Source organism: Dendrobium catenatum, unplaced genomic scaffold (genome assembly GCF_001605985.2).
Source record: "Dendrobium catenatum unplaced genomic scaffold, ASM160598v2 fragScaff_scaffold_1611, whole genome shotgun sequence".
Taxonomy (NCBI): domain Eukaryota; kingdom Viridiplantae; phylum Streptophyta; class Magnoliopsida; order Asparagales; family Orchidaceae; genus Dendrobium; species Dendrobium catenatum.
The window spans coordinates 119593-139505 of NW_021320073.1; the positions used below are offsets into that span (position 1 = coordinate 119593).

The 19913-nt window shown below is 35.0% G+C and overlaps 1 protein-coding gene across 1 annotated transcript; it reads right to left on the minus strand.

Moving 5' to 3' along the window:
* Positions 1-300: 300 nt before the first annotated feature.
* Positions 301-19155, minus strand: LOC110112496 (malate dehydrogenase, glyoxysomal). The gene is made up of 9 exons (XM_020844745.2): positions 18944-19155; positions 13772-13984; positions 13078-13392; positions 12701-12790; positions 12509-12592; positions 11725-11760; positions 11545-11634; positions 11363-11457; positions 301-598 (listed from the first exon to the last, which is right to left on the minus strand). The coding sequence occupies exons 1-9, from the start codon at positions 19013-19015 to the stop codon at positions 523-525; spliced, it is 1071 nt and encodes a 356-aa protein (XP_020700404.1). The 5' UTR covers positions 19016-19155; the 3' UTR covers positions 301-522.
* Between the last annotated feature and the right edge of the window lie 758 nt (positions 19156-19913).

Here is a 19913-nt window from a genome sequence, read left to right on the forward strand (position 1 = left end):
GCATGTTCATCTGATTAATATCTACTTCTATTACCTCCTCTGTAGATCTAACTATGGTTTGATTGTGAGTTTTATTTTTGATACAACATAAAAAATGATGTCTCCTATTTATAAAGGAAAAAAAAAAGGGGTGACCAAAAATACAATAAAATCCTCTAAAAAATTCATGATTAAGTCTATTGACTATGTAGATTGTGTTCTATGCAAGGCGTAAATTAGGTTCCTCAACATAACAAATGTTATCTGAAATCTCATCAGAAACTTGATTTACAATTCAACAATGAAGGACAAAAAAAAAAAAAAAAGGAATGAGGCTCTATGATTGAGAAAGTCAATGTTAACATACTCATAGATGGCGATTATCAGAAACAATATAATTATAACATATAAGAACCAAATATAATTAAATCAAAGTAACACAGTTGCCATAATCGTCCTGGGTGGAAGATTACACAAGCAGAATACAGATGACATCGAGTACATTGCGATGTTGATTGGAGATACCTATTTACTATATTTCTCTTATGCATTCCGAATGAAAGAAACACCCTTATGAATGCTTTCCTTTAACTCTTTCTTTGCCTTTTCCAGTCCAACCCTGTTACAAAAACATTGTGGACCAAGTTATACATGCTTCATAATGCGGAAGTTAATGTTACGGACAATTAGTAAGATTATTCAGTCTAAAAAAACGAATGATGATTTCAGCGAGGCTAAGGTATTGAATAGTATTTGCATAATCAGCTTAGGTCCTGCTTAACATGAAAGGCCAACATCGTCATTTTTAGACTTATCTCAAGAATTGAGGATCTGCTTTTCAAATCGACTTCCACTCATGCCTGTTCACAATGTCCAATCAAAACATACTTGATGGCTTAGACCGCAAGATTGCTAGCATTTCTTTATTTTATCAGTTGATGCATTAGGGAATAATTTAAATTTAAATTTAGGGGCAAACTTCAAAATAGTCCTCCAACTATTCACATATTGTCAATTTAGTCTCAGAGTATCACGTTGCTCAAATTTTATTAATATCACGGTGCTCCAATTTAGTCTCTCAACTAAACAAAATTGCTCCAATTTATAATTAAATTGAGATCAATTTTGTATAATCAAATAAATAAATTGAGGTCAATTTTACATCACAATTACACTATGAGGGATCATTTTCTATCAATTTTGTATTATCGAGGGACTAAATTGGAGTAATGTGATACTCTAGGACAAAATTGGCCAGACATGAATAGTCCGGAGACTATTTTGAGATTTTTCTATTTAAATTTGTTTTGAGTCTATCTCTTTAGGGATTTATTTTTTTTAATTATCACCAATTCTTTTACCAATAAGCAAGACATAAGGGCTTATAAAGTATATGATAATTGAATGAAATTTTGCGATGAATGTGATGAAAGACATGTGGGAAAATAAATCAAATGAATGCTTCTTAAGGAGACTTAATACTAAATATGTTAAAACTAAATGAAAGCAAAGAATGTGAATGCAAGTGCTAAAATAAATATATCTCCAAGCTAAATTACACGCAAATATGAATTACTCGTAAACAAGATTTGGTATTCAAACTTCTAAGAACCAAGGAAGAAAACTACAACAATCACAAAAACCATAAAAATAACAAGAGAATGCTAGAATAACACTCAAATTTAAACAAGCAATAGTCTAACTTAACTATCTTTTGATTCAACAAACACAACACAACAAAACAATAACAAAAATCGTCGTAGCTAGAAGAAAGCTGAAATTAAATAAAATAGCAAGCATCATGAGTGTACAGCTAGCACAACAAACATGGGATGGAGATTAACTAGTAGCAACAATGTGGTAGCACAAATACAATAATATGTAGTTTGAGATTAGCAAAATAGGTTGCTAGCAACAATAGCTAAGGAAAATAAAGTTACATGAATAAACAAAATATTGGATAAAATACCAGGAGATTCAAACCTACGATTAGAAAATTAATTGGCTTCAAATCACCTATGGGAGGAACCAAAATACGAAGGACAAGTAATCATAAACCAAGAGAATTATCCTATTCAAATTTGTACCCCCCTAAAATTACATATAAATTCCCTTTTATAAACTCTAAAAAAACATCTGGACTTTCCAATATTTAATCTAAAAAGAAGTAGCCAACCAATTGATGGGAAGGAAGAGAAATAAAAGCTCATCAAGTGGTGCTTCATTTTCAAAGAAAGATAAAAGGAAAAAGGGTAAGCATTTTAATGTAGAACGGGAAGGAGGCGTTGCTAAGGAAAGGATCTCCTCTCCAAAAAAAATCTGACAGCAAGCCTAGTAGATGGCTAGAAACTTGGACAACAATTGTAAGGAGGCTGGGAATGCTCAGGACAGCAGGAAGTCGATTCTGGATATGCAGGACAGCAGTTTATTGTGTATAAACTTCAGGACAGCATGTAGAATCTGTCCGGAATGCAGAAATCTGTTCTGGACAGCAACCTATATTGCTTAGAAAAGCCTTGGGCAGCTTCTTTATGATGCTGGAAAACTTTGGACGGCAACCTGTGATCCTCAGGGATACAGGACAGCAAGATGCTCTTGCTGGACTGAGGGAACAACTAGCAGGAATTTTAGGAAAAGAGGAAGGCAGCGTGGGGAGAGAAGTAACCCAAGAGGCTTTGAATGTTTCAGCCAACAGCAGGTTGGCATTCCAATCCTTTCCAAAGATGTGCACTGTCCCGTGGACAGGTTTGGAGGAAATCAAATAAGGGGGATGCGGTGAGCTGAGAGGGAATTAGGAATTAAATCCTAAATCCTAATCTCAGAGATTTGGAAATTAGCTTAAGGAAATAACTCCAATTCTAATTCCAGATCTTCACGTGGGGGACTAGGGAATTAAATGGTGCTTTAATTCCCTGAGATTTCGGGAATTCTCAGATTTGGGAATTCTTTCCCAAAGAGCTAGAGCTAATGAATGAGAGGAAAATAAACTCCAATTCTTTTCTTTAGAAGGGGGGCCGGCTGTGTATGGAATAGGGAATTTAATGGATTTTAAATTCTCCAAAATCAGTGAATTGATTTGGGGGATTAGAATAGGAATTAAACTAAGGTGGGAGTAATGAGGTGGTTTAAATGCTCTAGATTTGAATTTAAAATTCAATTGAATTTAGAATTCAAATGAATTTAAATTAAGAAGGAATTCATGGCATTTAATTTCTAATGCCAATTTGAATTTTGAATTTGAATTTCAAATAGCATGCAATCAAATCCCTTAATGAAACATTAAAGGAGAGGGGACCACCAAGGGGGCCGGCGGCAAGATGAGGGGAAGGGATTTAAAGAGAGTATTCAAGGCTTCATAATTTGGTTTAATGAATTAGGAAAGTAATGACATAAATCCAATTTGAATTTAAAATTCAAATTGATTTAAATTAAGTACTTTCCTAAAATAGATGAACCAAATTAGGAAAGAATTTGAAATTTGAATTTGAATAATTTCAAATTCAAATTAATCTCTAAATTAACCCAACCAAATTAGGAAATCCAAAAGGGGGTGGAGAGGAAGGTTCGGCCGGCGGCTAATGAGGTGGAGCCGGCGGCATGATGGGTGAGGTGGGCGGTGGCTTTTGGAGAGCTCGGTAAGGAGCTTGGTCCGTGAGGTTGAGGGAGGAGGAAGAATATGAAAATGGCAACGGGGAGCGATAAGAAGGAAGAAAACAAAAACAAAATAGGAGATCGAAGATAAAAACGAAAGAGAAAAAATAAAAACCGCGAGCCTCGGACTCTTCCGAAGACTGACGGGTGATTCTTTTGCCCTTCTCCCAGGGACTTCCAATCACGAGCCCGGACCCATCCTGCGGCTGGTGAAGACTTGAGAGGAATCTCACTAACCCTCTCTCACAAGAAGAACACAAGTGTGGAAAACAATTTTTTTCATATCAATCATTCATCCCTTTTACAATAGCTTAAGGTCCTATATATATACCATAACATGATAAAATAAAAATTACAAAATTGCCCCTTGGGCCACAACACTCAAATAAACTAACCTAGGGGTAAAACAGGAAATAACATAAAATAAGAACTAAAATTCATAAAATAACTCATAAATGACAATTTAAAATAGAGCCGTCGATTTACGACGCCTCCTGTGATAGATGCGCCAAATCTTCATGCCGATGTCCGCATCACATTTAATGTAAGGGAAGTGTTTCAAACTTGAAAATGGAGGTATTTCTGAATTATGATGGCAAAGATTTTCTAATTTATGGAAAAAGAAATGTTAGTTGATTTAAATAAAAAGGGAGAGATGACCAACCAACAATGAGAAAAGCACATGGAAAAATCCAAAGACCCAACAGCCTGACAACCCAATAACTCAAAAAGATTTATTGACACATTAGAAACAAAATACAAACTATCATCACAACAAACCTCCCATAAAAGAAAATGCATAAGGATCTAATTAATGCATCGAAGAAGTTTCAATGGTCTGCGAAGCTAACGGGTATAAGCTCTGGTGTGAAGACATCATGACATGGAAAGTTTATCAGAGGCGTGGTTGTCGATCTACGGCCACAATTGCACCGCTCTACTTTTGATTTTCATATTTATTATTGATGTATTAGTTTTGTTTATGATGTTTTATTATACTTTTCTACTTTTGCCCTTACTTAAGGGTTTAAGTATGTGTAAGCCCTAGGGGCATAGTAGTACTTCGTATTTTCTCATTGTATGGGCTATTTAAAGCCTCCTCCTACTTCTTTAAGGGTTAATGAATGATAATTAAAAAAATTCCTGCAACTCTTTGTTTTGAGAGCTTGAGAGCTTTGGAGAGAGCCCTTGGAGAGGAAACGAATCACCCCCCAACCTTGGAAGCATCCGAGTTTGTGGCTTTCATTTTCTTTCTACCTTTTCGCTTCGTTTTCTCCCTTCCCCTTCCTCCTAGCCTCCGGCGTAGGGCTTCCTAACCCTTTAGCCATTGGTCCTCCCTAGCAAATCCCCCCCCCTCTTGATGCCGGCCACCCCATCAAATCAATCCACCTCCCCTTCACACCCAACCGGCCTTCCCTCTCCCACCACCAAACCATTAAACCCACAAACCCTAACCCTAATACTAGCCTAGCCGCCGGCCACCCCATCTCCCTCTTCCCTCCAAAATTCAAATCTTTCCATTACTTCTTTCCTTTTCCCAACAAATCATTTTGGGAAAGCTTTTAATCCAATCAACCAATCAAAATTTGAAATTCGAATTATTTTCTAAAATAAAGTTCTATTTTAGGAAACTTCCCCAATCAAATCCAAATCAAATTTGAATTGGATTGAAATTAATTTCCCCTCCCTAATTTGGAGTTCCCAAAGAAGCAAACACTAAAGACCTTTCACCTATCCCCTCCCCTCCTCTTGAAGCTGCCGGCCCCATGCCTTCTCCCCCATTTATTTTCTGTCCAAATCTGAACTCCATTCAAAGGAATTAATTCCTCATTCCCTCCCTTCCCCTCTCCCCTCTCTCCACCCGCCATCCACATCAAACTCGCCTCCAAAACCTGCTCTACTGCTGTCCAGAAATTCTGCAAGGGTTGTCACAGAGATTCCAGTTGTCCACCTTGCTGTCCAACTGCTTGGAGTAGTCTCCATTCGCTGCCCAAGGTTTTTTGGACATAAAAGGGTGCTATCCAAAGGTTTATGCAGCCACCAACTACTGTCCAAGCCTGCGGGAAGGTTTAACCTTGGCAAGGGTGAACTCTATCCTTCTCTCATACATTCCCCGTTGACCCTTACTTGTGGTTTTGATTGATTCTTGTAAAATCATGCAACGCTCCGCTAAAGCTTAGTGTTTAGTAGAATTGTGTGACGAATCTTTCATAGCACTGCTTTTATTGTTAAATTAGGGATTTCTTGTTGAAACTTATCTTGTATGCAACATTAAGAGTAATTGGTTGTTTTGTGGCTTTTACTTTTACAAGTAGCTTGGCCTAAGCTAGTATTTACCGCTCTTTGTGTTTTAATTCATTGTTTGAATAATCATCAAGATTTAATTAATTTGCTCTTAATCATTAAGCATGCAAATCCTTATCTAGATCATAATTTCATATAAGTCCTGCATCATCTGGGCTCCACATCAACTCTTCACTCTTCAAAAGATTCAATATCAATTAATACGATAACGTAATTTCTAAAGTAGACTTAGGCAAATCCGCATAAGCTTCCTCCAAGGACACCCAAGAGTTGCCAAAGGGAGGAAGATTCATCCAACTAAGTACCTGTACTGTCAATCATATAGTGAATTAATTACCAATTTATCCAAAATCTAAAATCATATGTGACATTTTGAATAGTGGCATGAGAGTTGTACTGATGAATAGGAAGCTCCACATGGTGATAAAGTGGGTAGATATTACAGCGTATAAGTGGTAGAATGCGAGGATTGATGTGGAGAAGTAGAACAAGGGGTTAGAAACATAGTGTCAAAAAGAGGATCGACATATCAAGTCAAGTCAGCTATGTTAAATATTAGGCTAATATGGCGGATACCTGCTATGTTAAATATAGGGCTAATATGGGGTCAATTGCTTATAAGTTAAAATTAGGCCCCATGCCGCTATGTTATAAACACATGAAGGTCAAATATCATCTTATAATGCACCAAAATGATTCCTACTCGCCTTCTATGCCACCAAATCAACAATATAAGCACAAGTGTGTCACCATCTCGAGAAACATGTAACTGCCTAAATAAGTATCCATCTATCTCAAAAAGCATGTTATTATCTCGATAAGCATACAACCACCTCATAAAATGTGCATCTGCTCCAAGAAGCGTAGAACCTTTTATAAGCAAGAAAATAAGTAAATAAAGTACACTGAAATGTGTAAGTATATTGTGCAAATACACTAAAAACATGTAAATATATTGAAAGGTGTATGAGTACAATATGCAAATGCACTAAAAAAATGTGAAAGTGTATTATATAAGTATATCGAAAAAATGTGGACACCATTTCAAAGAAAAGTCAAAGTTTATCGCATGTGCTCCAACAAATGTGCTAAAAGCTCAAAAATTAAGAATACTACGCAGGGTTAAACACAAGTTAACTAAAAATCCCATTTTTCAAATTAAAATACTCGTAAGTGCTCCGACAAAATGTTTTAAACGCTCAAATACAAAATATGAGAATGTGGTGCATGGATCAAAGCAAGTTGAATTGAAATCTCCCTCATTTTAAAAAAAGTACAACTTCTCTACATAGCTTAAAACCATTTTAAAAAATTTAATGGCCTTTTTCGAATTGAAATATTCACATGTGCTCTGATATATATATCAAACCCTGAATTTCATATCCTAGAATATTACATAGGGTAAAATGGAGTAAATCAAATTTATCCTACTTTTTAAGAAAAAATTATGATCGCTCTACTCTTTTAAATTTTGTATGTCTTTTTAAATCCAAAACATACACATTTGCTTCGACTGATACATCAAACTCCTAAATTTCTAGTCGAACAATATTGTGTGGGTTAAATATAAAGTGAATTAAAATTCCCTTGCTTTGAAAAGCATGCAACCGCTCTACAAAACTTCCAATCATTTTAAAAATCATAAACTCTTTTCTAAGTTCAAAATCACCCGCACAAGTGCTCCAACCAAATATACCAAACTCCTAAACTTGAGGCTTGAGAATGTTGTGCAGGATAAAATGTAGAACATATTTAAATTGTACTCATCTCGAAAATATGCAAGTATGTCACACATCAACATGAAAAAGTATGTAACTGAATATTAGATACTAAGGAAGATGAAAGATATATGCATAAGCTATGAGATATAAAAAAAAAAGAATTTAATTTAAGTGAAGTGTATTAAGGATGAAGATTAAAAAGAGTTTTTATTAGAAGAGGATATTCAACAAAAATGGATGAGATATTTAGACAAGCTTTTCAATGAAGATTATGAGAATACGATTGAATTTAATGAACTTAATACCCTAAACAAAAAATAGAGATTTTTATTATTATCATCGTATTAGCAAAATCGAAGTTAGAGAGACTTTAAGGAAAATGAATTGTGGAAAAGTAGTTGGACCCAATAATATTCCAATAGAGGTGTGGAAATGCTTAAGAGATGAAGAAATTTCTTGGCTTATAAACTTTTAGATATAATTTTGAAGACCAAAAATATGTCAGATTAGTGGAGAAGAAGTGTTTTGATTCTTATTTTTTAGAATAAAGGTGATGCACAAGAGTGTATGAGTTATAGAAGAATTAAGTTAATGTGTCGTACTTTAAAACTATAAGAGAAGTCATATTAAGGTTTCTCAAAATCAATTTGGATTCATGTCGGGTAGGTCTACTATGGAAGCTATACATTTATTAAGAGGTTTGATGGAGAAGTAAAGAGAGAATAAAGAGCATCTACATATGATATTTATTGATTTAGAGAAAGCATATGATAAAGTTCTAAGAGAAGTGCTCTGGAGAGTCCTAGAAAAGAAATGAGTTAATAATTATTATTTTCAAATCATTAAAGATATGTGATGTGGACATCGACCAGAGGTTCAGACATGTGTATCGCCGTAGGCAGCGCAGATCGACGGCCGCGATTCAGAGTTTATATTTCTAGATATTTATGTATTTCTTTTATGCGTTTTTCTTTTTTATTTCCTATTGTACCCCTAGTATGAGCTGAGTCATGAGTGTAGCCCCGAGGGCAAAAGAGTCATTGTATTTCTTTTTTATGTTGGGACCTATATATAGGTCATTTCATGTTGTATTATGGTTAATGTTGGATTAATAAAATTTTCTGAAATTCCTTTTGTCTTCTTGCTTGAGAGCTTGAGAGAAAAGAGAGAGGAGGCCTTGGTGAGGCTCCGGCCGCAATACCCAACAGCCCGCTCCGGCGAGCTCTTGGTTTTTCCTTGTAAGTTCACTGTTTCTTCCCTAATCTTACTTGAGTAAACTTTGTGAATCTTAATGAATTTCATGTGCAATCCTTGAATGTTTCACATCAATATGTATGTAGGAGCTATTACTTGTGTTCAAATACAAGGTGGTTTGACCAAATATTTTCCTATTTCACTTGGATTACATCAATGATTAGCTTTAAGCCCATATTTTTTTGCTTTAGTCATGGTTGTTCTTACTAGACATTTACAATAGGATGTTCCCAGGTGTATGCCTTTTGCTGGCGATAATCTTCTTGTTGATAAGACTAGAGAGAGAGTTGAAAACTTTAATTATGGAGGTCAACCTTAGAGTCTAAAGGTTTTCATTTAAGTATATTTAAAACTGAATACATGGAGTATAATTTAAGTAATAATAGTTCTAGTGGACGAACTGTGACTTCAGACAATCAAGTCATTAATAAGAGTATACATTTTAGATATCTTGGATCTATTGTTCAAAGTGATGATGAAATAGATGAGGATATTATTAGTAGAATTCAATTTGGATGGTTGAAGTGGAGGAATGCATCCGGCCTATTGTGTGATAGAAAAGTACCGCTCAAACTTAAAAGAAAATTCTATAAAATGATGGTGTAACCTGTAATGCTTTATGGCACAGAATGTTGGCCATTAAAAGAGAAGCAAGTGTTACAGAGATGAAAATGTCAGGTGGATGAGTGGCTTCAGTCTTAGAGACAGAATGATGTGAAAGGGTTGGATTAGCTCCAATGGCATATAAGATTAGAGAGAGTCATCACTCGTCATAGATGGTTTGAGCAGTAAACGTCGGTCTTCTGATGACCTGGTTATGATAGTAGATGTATTCGATTTGGCCTATGTTAAGAAAGATAAAGGTAGACATAAAAAGACTTGGCTAGGAAATATTAGAAATGACTTTTTTTATTAAATTTAAATGAGAATTTAATTCTTAACAGGACACTATAAAAAAATGATTAATGTAGCCAACCAAACATAGTGGGATAAAGGCTTGATGTTGTTGTTATTGTAGTTGATGTATTAAGAAGCAATTTAATTTAAAATTATTTTAAGTTAATTATTTTAAGGATAACATATTTTTAATTATTAAGGATTTTTTTATAATGATCCGCATGAGTTTTTGTCCCTATAGATAAAATCCTAGTGCATATTTCTTATTGAATAATTATATAATGTATTTTTTCAATAAATGGATTCCCTAGTTCTCTCTCCCTTTCTTCAACATTTCTCTTTCTTCGACACCATTTCTTGTCCTTTCTCTCCCTTATCTGCCATATTTCTCTATCAGTCTATCTTAATCCCTCTTTGCTATTCTCTCTCTATATCATATCTTTCTCTCCTCATTTCTCTTTCTCAAAAAAATCTCTCAACATCACCAGCATGGCTCTAGCTATATGATTAGTTACCAATTGTACTTATCATTTATGATTTTTTTTATTCAATATAAATCTTAGATCAATAGTAGCATACTAAAACTTATCTCTTTACAAACCTACATATACAATGCCCAACATGCTCTTCGTAATCAGTTGACAACTTAAAAAAAAAACGATCAATGCAATATCAAAGAATTGTTATTCACAACCTATGTGCAGACATGGAAAATAATTGACCGAACGGTTTAGGTTTAAGCCAGCATTATACTTCATCATCTAGAGGTTTATAAATTTTTAAAAAATAGGCAATGATAAATTAAGATATGTGGTGGGAAATTACTTCCATTCTCCATCATGAAGGGAGGTAAAGTAGGGAAAATAATTAAAAATGATTTGAATACTCTTATTTTTTTTCCACTAGTTGAACGTATTATCAATTCTAACATTGTTAATTACCGTCCAAAGCAGACAAATTAAATAATTGTTCCCCAATACAAAAGTGTGCATGATAATCCAGAGGTAACACAAGTTATAGGATAGTGCTATAGCAGTTGAATTTTCAAAACAAAAACAAGTTTCACATCATTCAATGGCATTCAAGTAGAGGAAAGCCATCTATGCTGATACGACTGGCGCAAAGGAAGCATGCTTAAGGAATTCTTAAAGATGAATTGAACAAAAATCATGAGGTCCCCCAAGCCAAATTTGGTAGCTAGTTCCTTTAATGAAATCAGATGAATCGTGAAAACATGAATCTGATCAAGTTCTCCACACAAATGTTGATGTGGATCTCAATCACAATTGTTACACGATAAAGTATAGTATAGCAGCATTTCAGTACCAGAAAGCACTTTAAGTTTGAAGAGGTAAAATAATTCGTTTCAAAAACAGTTATTTTCAGTTCAGCTATGATCTAAAAAGATCATACATATATCCACCTCCTAAAAGAACAAACATTCCCAAAGTGGATCCTTATCTCAATTATCCAGCATGAAACTAATAATAAAATTTAACACCTAAATGCTCTTGCAAACTGCAAAAGTAATAAGGGTAATAGTAAAACTTACGAACCTTTCAAACTCACTAAGAGGCCCCAGGGGAAAAATTTCATCAACACCACGACGACCTAGTCGTACTTTGGATGCAAAGAATGGAAGTTCTGTAACCTATAAAAGAATAACAGGCTATAAGCAAAAAAAAAAAACACATAACAATCTGAATACCTCTGCCAAAATAATATAAAGAGACCAGACCTGGGATGCTACAAATGCACACTCTACAACACCAGCATCCCCTCTCAAAGCTCGCATACATGCATCGGCAAATTTGGCTGCTGCAAATGCCTGGGCTTTTTTTTTTCATCATTAAAATATCACAAAATATCTAAGACCAAGGTGGAAGTCAAACAGATAAGAGAAGGGGGAAATACCGACCATTGAAAGTGTTGCAGAACCTGCACCAGCTTTTGCCTGGAAAAATAAAAATAAAAATTCGTGTTAGTTGGATGTGCACAGGTCCCTACAGAGAAGTGAGAACCATAATTCATTTATTCAAATATTATTAGCATTAATACAATTTAAGCTGAGGCATTATAGGGTGCTGGTATATTGAAAATTATCAGAACCTCTGAATCATTTTTTATGTGTTCCTGGTCAGTGTTTAAAACAGCTCACAAGACAAAAATAATGAATATAAGTTGTTTTAAACACATGACGGAATAAGAATGATTTTTAGAACGACAAAGCCATTCTATGAAAATGAATTAGAAAAGAACAAATCAGTCTGCTAAATCATATAAAAAAAAAAAAAAAAACTGAAATCCGAGGACATAGCCACATCAAACCAAACAATAGAATGTTACCCAAAAACCACAATTTCACTAGCACCATTCTTAGTGCATAATCCAGTAAAAATGATTTCAGTTGTTATTTTATCCCTCCCTTATTCACCTTCAGCAATTTCCAGGATTATGGTTTCAACAAATTTTTAGATTAAAGTAGAGACTCATCAGTTAACAGCCAAGTAGCAATTCAATATTTGAGATAGAAAAAACATTCATAAGCAGAATCCCAGTTCCATGGACTCAATAACCAAGAGCTTCTCCAAAGAGATTTTTAGAAATAATGTAAGAATGATTAAAGAATGCAATATCAATATTTAAACACTGGGACAGTAAAATAACCTAACAACTTTTATTGTATGATATATATCGGTTACCTCAACCACTTCAGTTCCTCCATTTTGTATGCGAGTGGTGAGATTGCTAAGTTCTTCTGCAGTGAAAGTGCATGGGGGTTTGACCTGGAAAGATCAACTGTAACGATTGTATTCAACAAATGAAATGAATGTACTACAAGACCAGTTTTTCACAAAAAATAGGAATACAGGGAACACAAAAATCCATCCTACCTGTGATAAAAGGGGCAATATCGTAACCCCGGCATGACCACCAACTACAGGTACGTCAACTTCCCTAGGGTCGATGCCAAGTACCTCAGCCTATCAAAAACATCAAATGAGCAAAGCCACATTATCAAATACTTTGTCAGAGTTTACCTATATTCTTGCGTCATATGAACAGCAAAAAGACTGACAATATTCTTGCGTCATACTTATAAGCTAATAGAACATTCTAGAAGCTACTTGTAACAAACTTGGATAAACTACTCCTAAGGAATACTATAACTAAAATGTTCCGCATCATAGATGATATTAGAATTTTGGAATTTAGTAAGCACACTACACTGCACTGAAAAGGCAGAGAACTGCTAACAAGGGATGCATACCACAAAAGTATTGGCTCTAACAACATCAAGTGTTGTCACTCCGAGAAGTCGCTTAGTATCATAAGTACCAGCCTTCTTGAAAACCTCTGCCGCAATGGGAACTGTAGAGTTCACTGGATTGCTTATTAAGTTGACAACTGCGCTAGGGCAAAACTTCGCAACTCCTTCACAAAGTGTCCGGACTATTCCAGCGTTTATTTTAAACAAATCGTCCCTAGTCATCCCAGGTTTCCTAGGGACACCAGCAGGAATGATGACAAGATCCATTCCTGTTAGTGCATTCTCCAGTTGCGGCTGACCCAAAAATCCACGAACCTATACAGAGAAAATAATAGTTATGAGCCGAAACGTATCAAGAAAATAATCACTTGTCATATACTATCACATCAAATCCAGCAAATGATAGTGAAGCATTATACTCAATCAAATATAGTTGGCATAACGTGCCATCCACTGTTAACAGCTGCAAGGACTACATGCAGTGACAGTGTTGGAGTTCTACATTTACTGAGAAATATGGCTCTAAAAGCGGTAGAACAATTGCAAGGTTATAGATAACTCAAATGACAAAGCAAAACTTCAGCATAGTAACAGGATCAATCTGTTGCAATATGGATTAATTAGGGAAAACAAATAACCAATAATGAAACTAAACTTTTAACCACTAAGAAAAACAAGCACGGGAGAAAATTACCACAGCACCAGTGTCCATGTGGCTAATGTCTGCTGTCACCCCAGGAGAATTGACAACATCATAGAGATGGAGAAGTGATACCAGCGGGTTCATCTTCATAAGCATGGCAAGGGGCTGTCCAATCCCTCCAGCAGCACCCAATATGGCCACCTTAAATCCAGGTGCTCCACCTTTTGCCCTGCAGTTTTCTCTATTCAGAGACGAACCCTCCATCTAAAGCCATGGATGCCATGGAACATATTAGGATGTAGATCAAGTTTTGCAGTTAAACATATTAATTCAATGGCAAAAACGTTACTATATAAAATCGATTCAGTAAAAGAAAGCCGTTAAATGTCCAAACAAAAAAAAGCATGGCTGGAAGTTAGTTACTCTACACTCTTTAAGCAAATAAACGTTAGAAAATCACCAGCTACAAATGCCAAGGAAATATGAAAATGCTCAAAATGTTCAAAAATAACCCAAACTCTTTACCATAACCGTCACCCTTTTGTTAAGTAATTAATAATGCTAATTAAAAGAAAAACATGCTTATAAGATATTGATATTTAATAATTGACTATTTCATCTAAATCTTCTAGACCATTGATTAGTCATTATATTGTACATTTATTATAACAATATCCTAACTTAGTACTTATTTAGGCTTTGTTTGGTTCTGTTTTTGCTTACTTAAAAAAGAGTTTTAGAAAAGGATGTTGAGAAAAAGAAGTTTAATAAAATGAAGTTTCATTAATGATATATCGTTTGAGTAATATTTCTCTTAAGTGCTTATTAATACTTGAAAGCACATTTAATTGTTTGTTTAGTAGTTCAGCTTTGACTATTTTATTATAAAAAGATTAAAGTACTCATATATAAAATTTAAGTATATGTAATTAATTTTTTTAAAATTTTACAAAGTTTACATAAATTTATATATATGAATTTATAAAAAAAAAATATTTTTTAATGGAATAAATAATAACAAAATACTTTAACTAAAAAATGGTGCATCAAAGTCTTCCTCTGTGTCCGGTGGTGTAGAACCATCCAATCTAATATATGTATAATCATACAAATTGATGAAAGCCTCAAATATATAAAGCCTCAACTATATGAAGCATCTTACTCGCGTAAATATCAAAGCTCTATGCCCTTTTGACGTGCGAACGTGGATGGGTTATTTAGGACATTTCACTTCCAAAACGGTGATTTCTAACCGCGTAAGCAGATGGGAAAAGACTTTCGTAACGACCCTGAAAACGAAGTTTTTGAAAAGGAATTACTGTTAAGTTTTGATTCCAAACATTTTACACTAACTGCTTTCGACGTTTTTAAACAGAGAACGAAGAATTTAAGTCCAATCAAACGAGGCCTAAAATTGATATGTAAATAATTCCGTATAGCTTAAGGGGTTCCAAAGATTGTGGTTTCACAAAGGACTTAAAAAATCTAATGGTAAATTAATTTTAAAGATATTTTAATCCTTATGTCACAACCCTAATTGGAATCATCCAAAGAAGTAGATAACCTTGAAATAGTCTTTACAAGCTTGTCCATTCCGGTGCATGATCCTCTAGGATTCATGGATTTCAAAATTTCAATGGAAACCCCAAAGTTATTATTTTATAATTCAATCAACCAAGGTTTCTAGACTAGTGAAAAAGGCCTTTAATTGAACAATTTCAACTCAATTAAAATACTTAGGACACATCAAATGCTATATTTTATTGAGATTTGAGTGCAACCCCACTATTCTACTTGAGTCTGTCCAATTATGACATTCCGTAGGGGTTGAAGGAAATCCTAGTAGAACACTAGAGTTGCACAAATACCAGTCTAATATCAAGGTTGAAATCAAATCTTAGTAAAATATCAGTTGGACTGCTCTAATATAATATCAGGGTTACACCTACTGATGGGGACATCAGATCATCATGGAAAGTTTACCAGAGACGTGGCCGCCGATCTACGGCCACGATCGAGTCGTTATATTTTTGAGTCATCGATGTATTTTATTTTCATGTATTTTGTTATTTGCTTATGTGTGTTTTATTTTTTCCCGTTGTACCCCTCTTATGGGAGTTGTTGTTTGTAAGCCCAAAGGGCATTAGTGTCATTTTATTTAGAGTCATTTGTATGAGGCTATTTAAAGCCCCCCTTTATTTTATTTGAGGTTAATGAATGATTATTAAGAAATTTTTCTGCATTGGTGTTTGAGAGCCTTTGAGAGTCTTTGGAGAGTTTTGGAGAGATCCCTTGAAGAGGGAGATTGGCGTATCACCCACCAACCTTGGAGACGGCCGGGTTCGTGGTTTTATCTTATTCTCCTATCATCACCACCATCGTCGAGATTCCAAAACTTCCCACCCATCCCCTTCCCATTCATGGTCAAAACCCCTCATCTGATCCCTCACCCTCCTCCCCACACCCCACGGCCAAACAACACCCACCTCATGCCGCCGGCCAAGGCATTAACCGCCGGCTTCCCATCCCCTTTGTTGTTTTCTTGTATTTCCTAATTTAAGGTTAAGATTAATTTGGGTAATTTGAAATTCAAATACTCCAAAATTTGAATTCAAATTGTTTCCTAAATTAACTCTTCTATTTTAGGAAAGTATGTGATTTAAATCTATTTTGAATTTTAAATTCAAGAGGATTTAAATTAAATATTTCCTAATTCTAAATCCTAAATTAGAAATCCCCAAATTGCTCTCAATTAATCCCCCATCAGCCATGTATGCCGCCGGCCCCTATGGGAACCGCTTAGGATTTGTTTCTTAATTATTTCCTAATCCCCTTTGGGAAATAATTAATATTTCTTTCCCCCACCTCCACAGCCGAAACTCCCCATCTCCTTTGATTTAAATTATTTCCTAAGTGAGCCCTTGCTTTAGGAAATATTTCAAATTCCCACAATCCCCTCTTACCCGATAACCCCTCCTTGCCATATCCAGCAATTTGATTTCCCAAATCAAAGGAAATTGTTTGGGATTTCAAACTTTCCTCATCCAGATCCCGCCGCCTCCCCTTCTAGCCTTCTCTTTCTCTCAATTCCTCTCATCCCTCTTCTCATATTTCAACGTGACTAGAAACCTTGATCTCCTCCCTCTACTTCTTTAATCTCCTCCACATAATCTGAATTTCCATCAGATTTTGGGTTATAAAACTCTGAAATTATTTTCAGATTTCTTAACGGAAGATTTAGAGCTTGCTCTCCCATCAAGAGAAACTTCTTTCTCTTTGTGACTACTCAAGAGACGCAACTTATTGGCTTTGATGGAAGCCATGGGTGAAGACTTCGAAGGCATCGAATGGAGGACTTCCATGCTTCCTTAGCAAAGGTTCTCCTTATCACTTGCTTCAACTTCTTCTAAATCTAAATTCTCAATTGGTTAGATTGTAATCACGAAAGCTCCTTCAAATTGCTCTTGCCAAGCTTAGTCATTTGTAGGAATTGAGTGTAATCTTCTATGCATCCTACGTCTCGTTGTTAGATTAGGGATTTAATTTGAAGCCTACTGTTTGCGTTGTGTGATTTTCTTATTTATTTTGAAAGTTTCAAAGTTCAAAGCATTAAATCTCACTTAAGCAAATCATTTCCTTATGGGTTTTAAATCTTCGTTGAGAATTGCTAAGTAATTGTTTCCTGGATTTATTCTAACCTAAGAGTTGTGCAATGCCTAAATGACTACATAATCATCGCATCTAATTAGTCCTGCATCACCTACTCTTCAAATAATACTAGAGTTGCACAAAAACTCTTGTATAATACTAAGCTTGCAATCAAGCTGTTACATGAAAAATATGTTGAATAGATCCTAATAATATATTCCTATTGCACCCAAAACAAAATTCCTATTGCACCAAGCTCAAGTATACCATGATTGCATCAAACCCTTATTATGATATTAGGGTTATGCTTAAACTATGTAGTATAATAGCATGGTTTTTGGTCTAACAAAAAAAAAAAAAGATTAGCCCACAGGAAACTTTAATTAACTGTTTCATATCGAGATTTAGTTAGCAAATCCTAGTAAGGGACCCCGTAACTACAGTGAAGAAATTTAAGATTTCAAGTAAGAGAGGAGCAAGAGAGTTTACCCAAAATTAGGGAGATAAATTTTTTATAATATACATGATTACAAAAGAATTTAAGGGTAAATTTTTCATATCATATATAGCCAAATAAAATTTTTTGGTGCGAGCAGCACCCACAACTCCCCTAATTCCACCACCACCTATAAGAATCCTGTGTAGGATTTTGTCCAATTTGAGAATAATACAATGATAGAAATGATGTATAAAGTAAAAAAATGAATTAAATTGTTGGATAAAATGCCAATAAAGCTAGTTTTTTTAAGTTTCATCATAGGAACTTAAGGAGTTAAGAATATCTTTGGTAAAGCTAAATAATCAGTTCCTCTCTCTATAAAGAAGTAAACATAAAGGAGTTATTTAGCAATTTCCAAACTAATTTTAGCTTTTTGCAACATCATTAAGCTTCTCGTAACCTATTTCCTCTTAACTAATTTTGATTTCTTCCGTGGGAATGAACCCCTGAATTTCATTTTCCCTTCGAAAGTTATCTGTGCCTACATTTATCCATCACTCTAATTAATACTTTCAAAGGGTTAATGTACACTTACAAGTCTTTTGGCAGTGTAGAACTTTATCAGAACCCTTTAAAAGTGTCCTGAACAATAAGAACTTAAAAATCCTCCTGCCTTAAGTGTCCACCCCGACCACTGGGGTCTCAGGCTGTGCCGTGAAGGCCTCTACCCAAAATTCAGTATGAAACTCATCTTAAAAAAACAGTTCATGTATTGATATTTCCATAAAACGATCATTGTCGTGCTTTCCTTTTTAAAAATTATCTACCCTGCTAGGGTTCCAATCATGTATTTCCGATTAATATCTTCTTTAAAAAAAAAAAAAAAAAGAACATTCTAAAGACCTCCACCCCAGGGAGCCAGCTGGGAGGTAATAAATTGAATTCATTCCAGCATAAACCAAAAAGATATGCACCAAACTACCCTCTTTATACTTACAATGGCCAAAACATAGCAAATCGAACACAACCAATAAATCAGAAAATAGAATAACAATGACAAGAGAGAGAGAGATAACAGAAATCACAGGAAATAAATTAAATTAAAAGAAAAGGGAGAGATTCGGAGAATTGCAAACCTGGAAACTTGGAGGGTGGAGATGGGCGGAGATTCTGGCAATGCGTTGCGAGGCCTCGTGATTTGGCTGCATTTTCAAATATCCAAAACTCAAAAGAGATAGCTTTTACCCTCTCCCCTTAAATTGGATGGGAGTTATAGGAAAGAGATAATTGGCAGAATGAGATAATGGAAGAGTGAAGCTCGTTAAATCCAACTATTTCGAATATGTGGAGTCGAGACGGCCTTAGCCTTATCTGCAATGTGCAGAATTCAGCGTCCGAAGGGTTCTTTTCTTTCTCGTTCCATATCCATCGCTTCGTTGTCCTTTTTCTTCGAAAGATCGCTTCTTTAAAAAATGCCTAATTTTTCCACCGATAGTCTCATTACAGACCTTTGAGCCTCTGAACCATTGATAGACATGTGAATACAAATAATACGAAACAAAAAGCCCTTAAAATTAGCTTCTGAAATCATTTTCACAACCATAAAATTCTCATCTTAAATCATATTTTTATCTAATTTGTTACCTACAAAAGATATGTAATTTAATTCAATCATATTTTTATCTCTAACGTAGTTTTGGATAAATAACTCACTCATGAGAAATACAATTAGCCTCAGATGATTCAGAAAATTAGCCGCACCACAAGCCTTTCATATATAAATCAGCTATCAAGCAAGCCCATCCATTAAGTTAAGAGACTTCCAGAGTAGAATGACAACTTCATCAGGGCCAAGCCAACCTTTTCAACCCAAGTCGGTCAAGTTCTAAAGTGAACATTTTATTTATAGTACTTCTTAAGAATAATTTAGTTACCTTTGTACTCAGGGAGGCTTCACCATGGGAGCCTTGGGGGCAGGGTCCTAGTGGCTATGTGGTTAATGACTAATTAAGACTATTTATTACTCCTTAATTACCATATAAAGCAAATTAATAATATTAGGTATATTTTATTGCTATCCTCAACCCCGCTGCCTTTCTTCTTTCA

What these genes read in the sequence shown, in the direction of transcription:
- LOC110112496 (XM_020844745.2), bottom strand. Translation starts at nt 19,015, where the DNA reads ATGCAGCCAAATCACGAGGCCTCGCAACGCATTGCCAGAATCTCCGCC. An exon ending in TCCACCCTCCAAGTTTCCAG is followed by an intron (nt 13,985 to 18,943) that starts GTTTGCAATTCT and finishes CCATGGCTTTAG; the next exon opens with ATGGAGGGTTCGTCTCTGAA. An exon ending in TATTGCCCCTTTTATCACAG is followed by an intron (nt 12,593 to 12,700) that starts GTAGGATGGATT and finishes TGATCTTTCCAG; the next exon opens with GTCAAACCCCCATGCACTTT.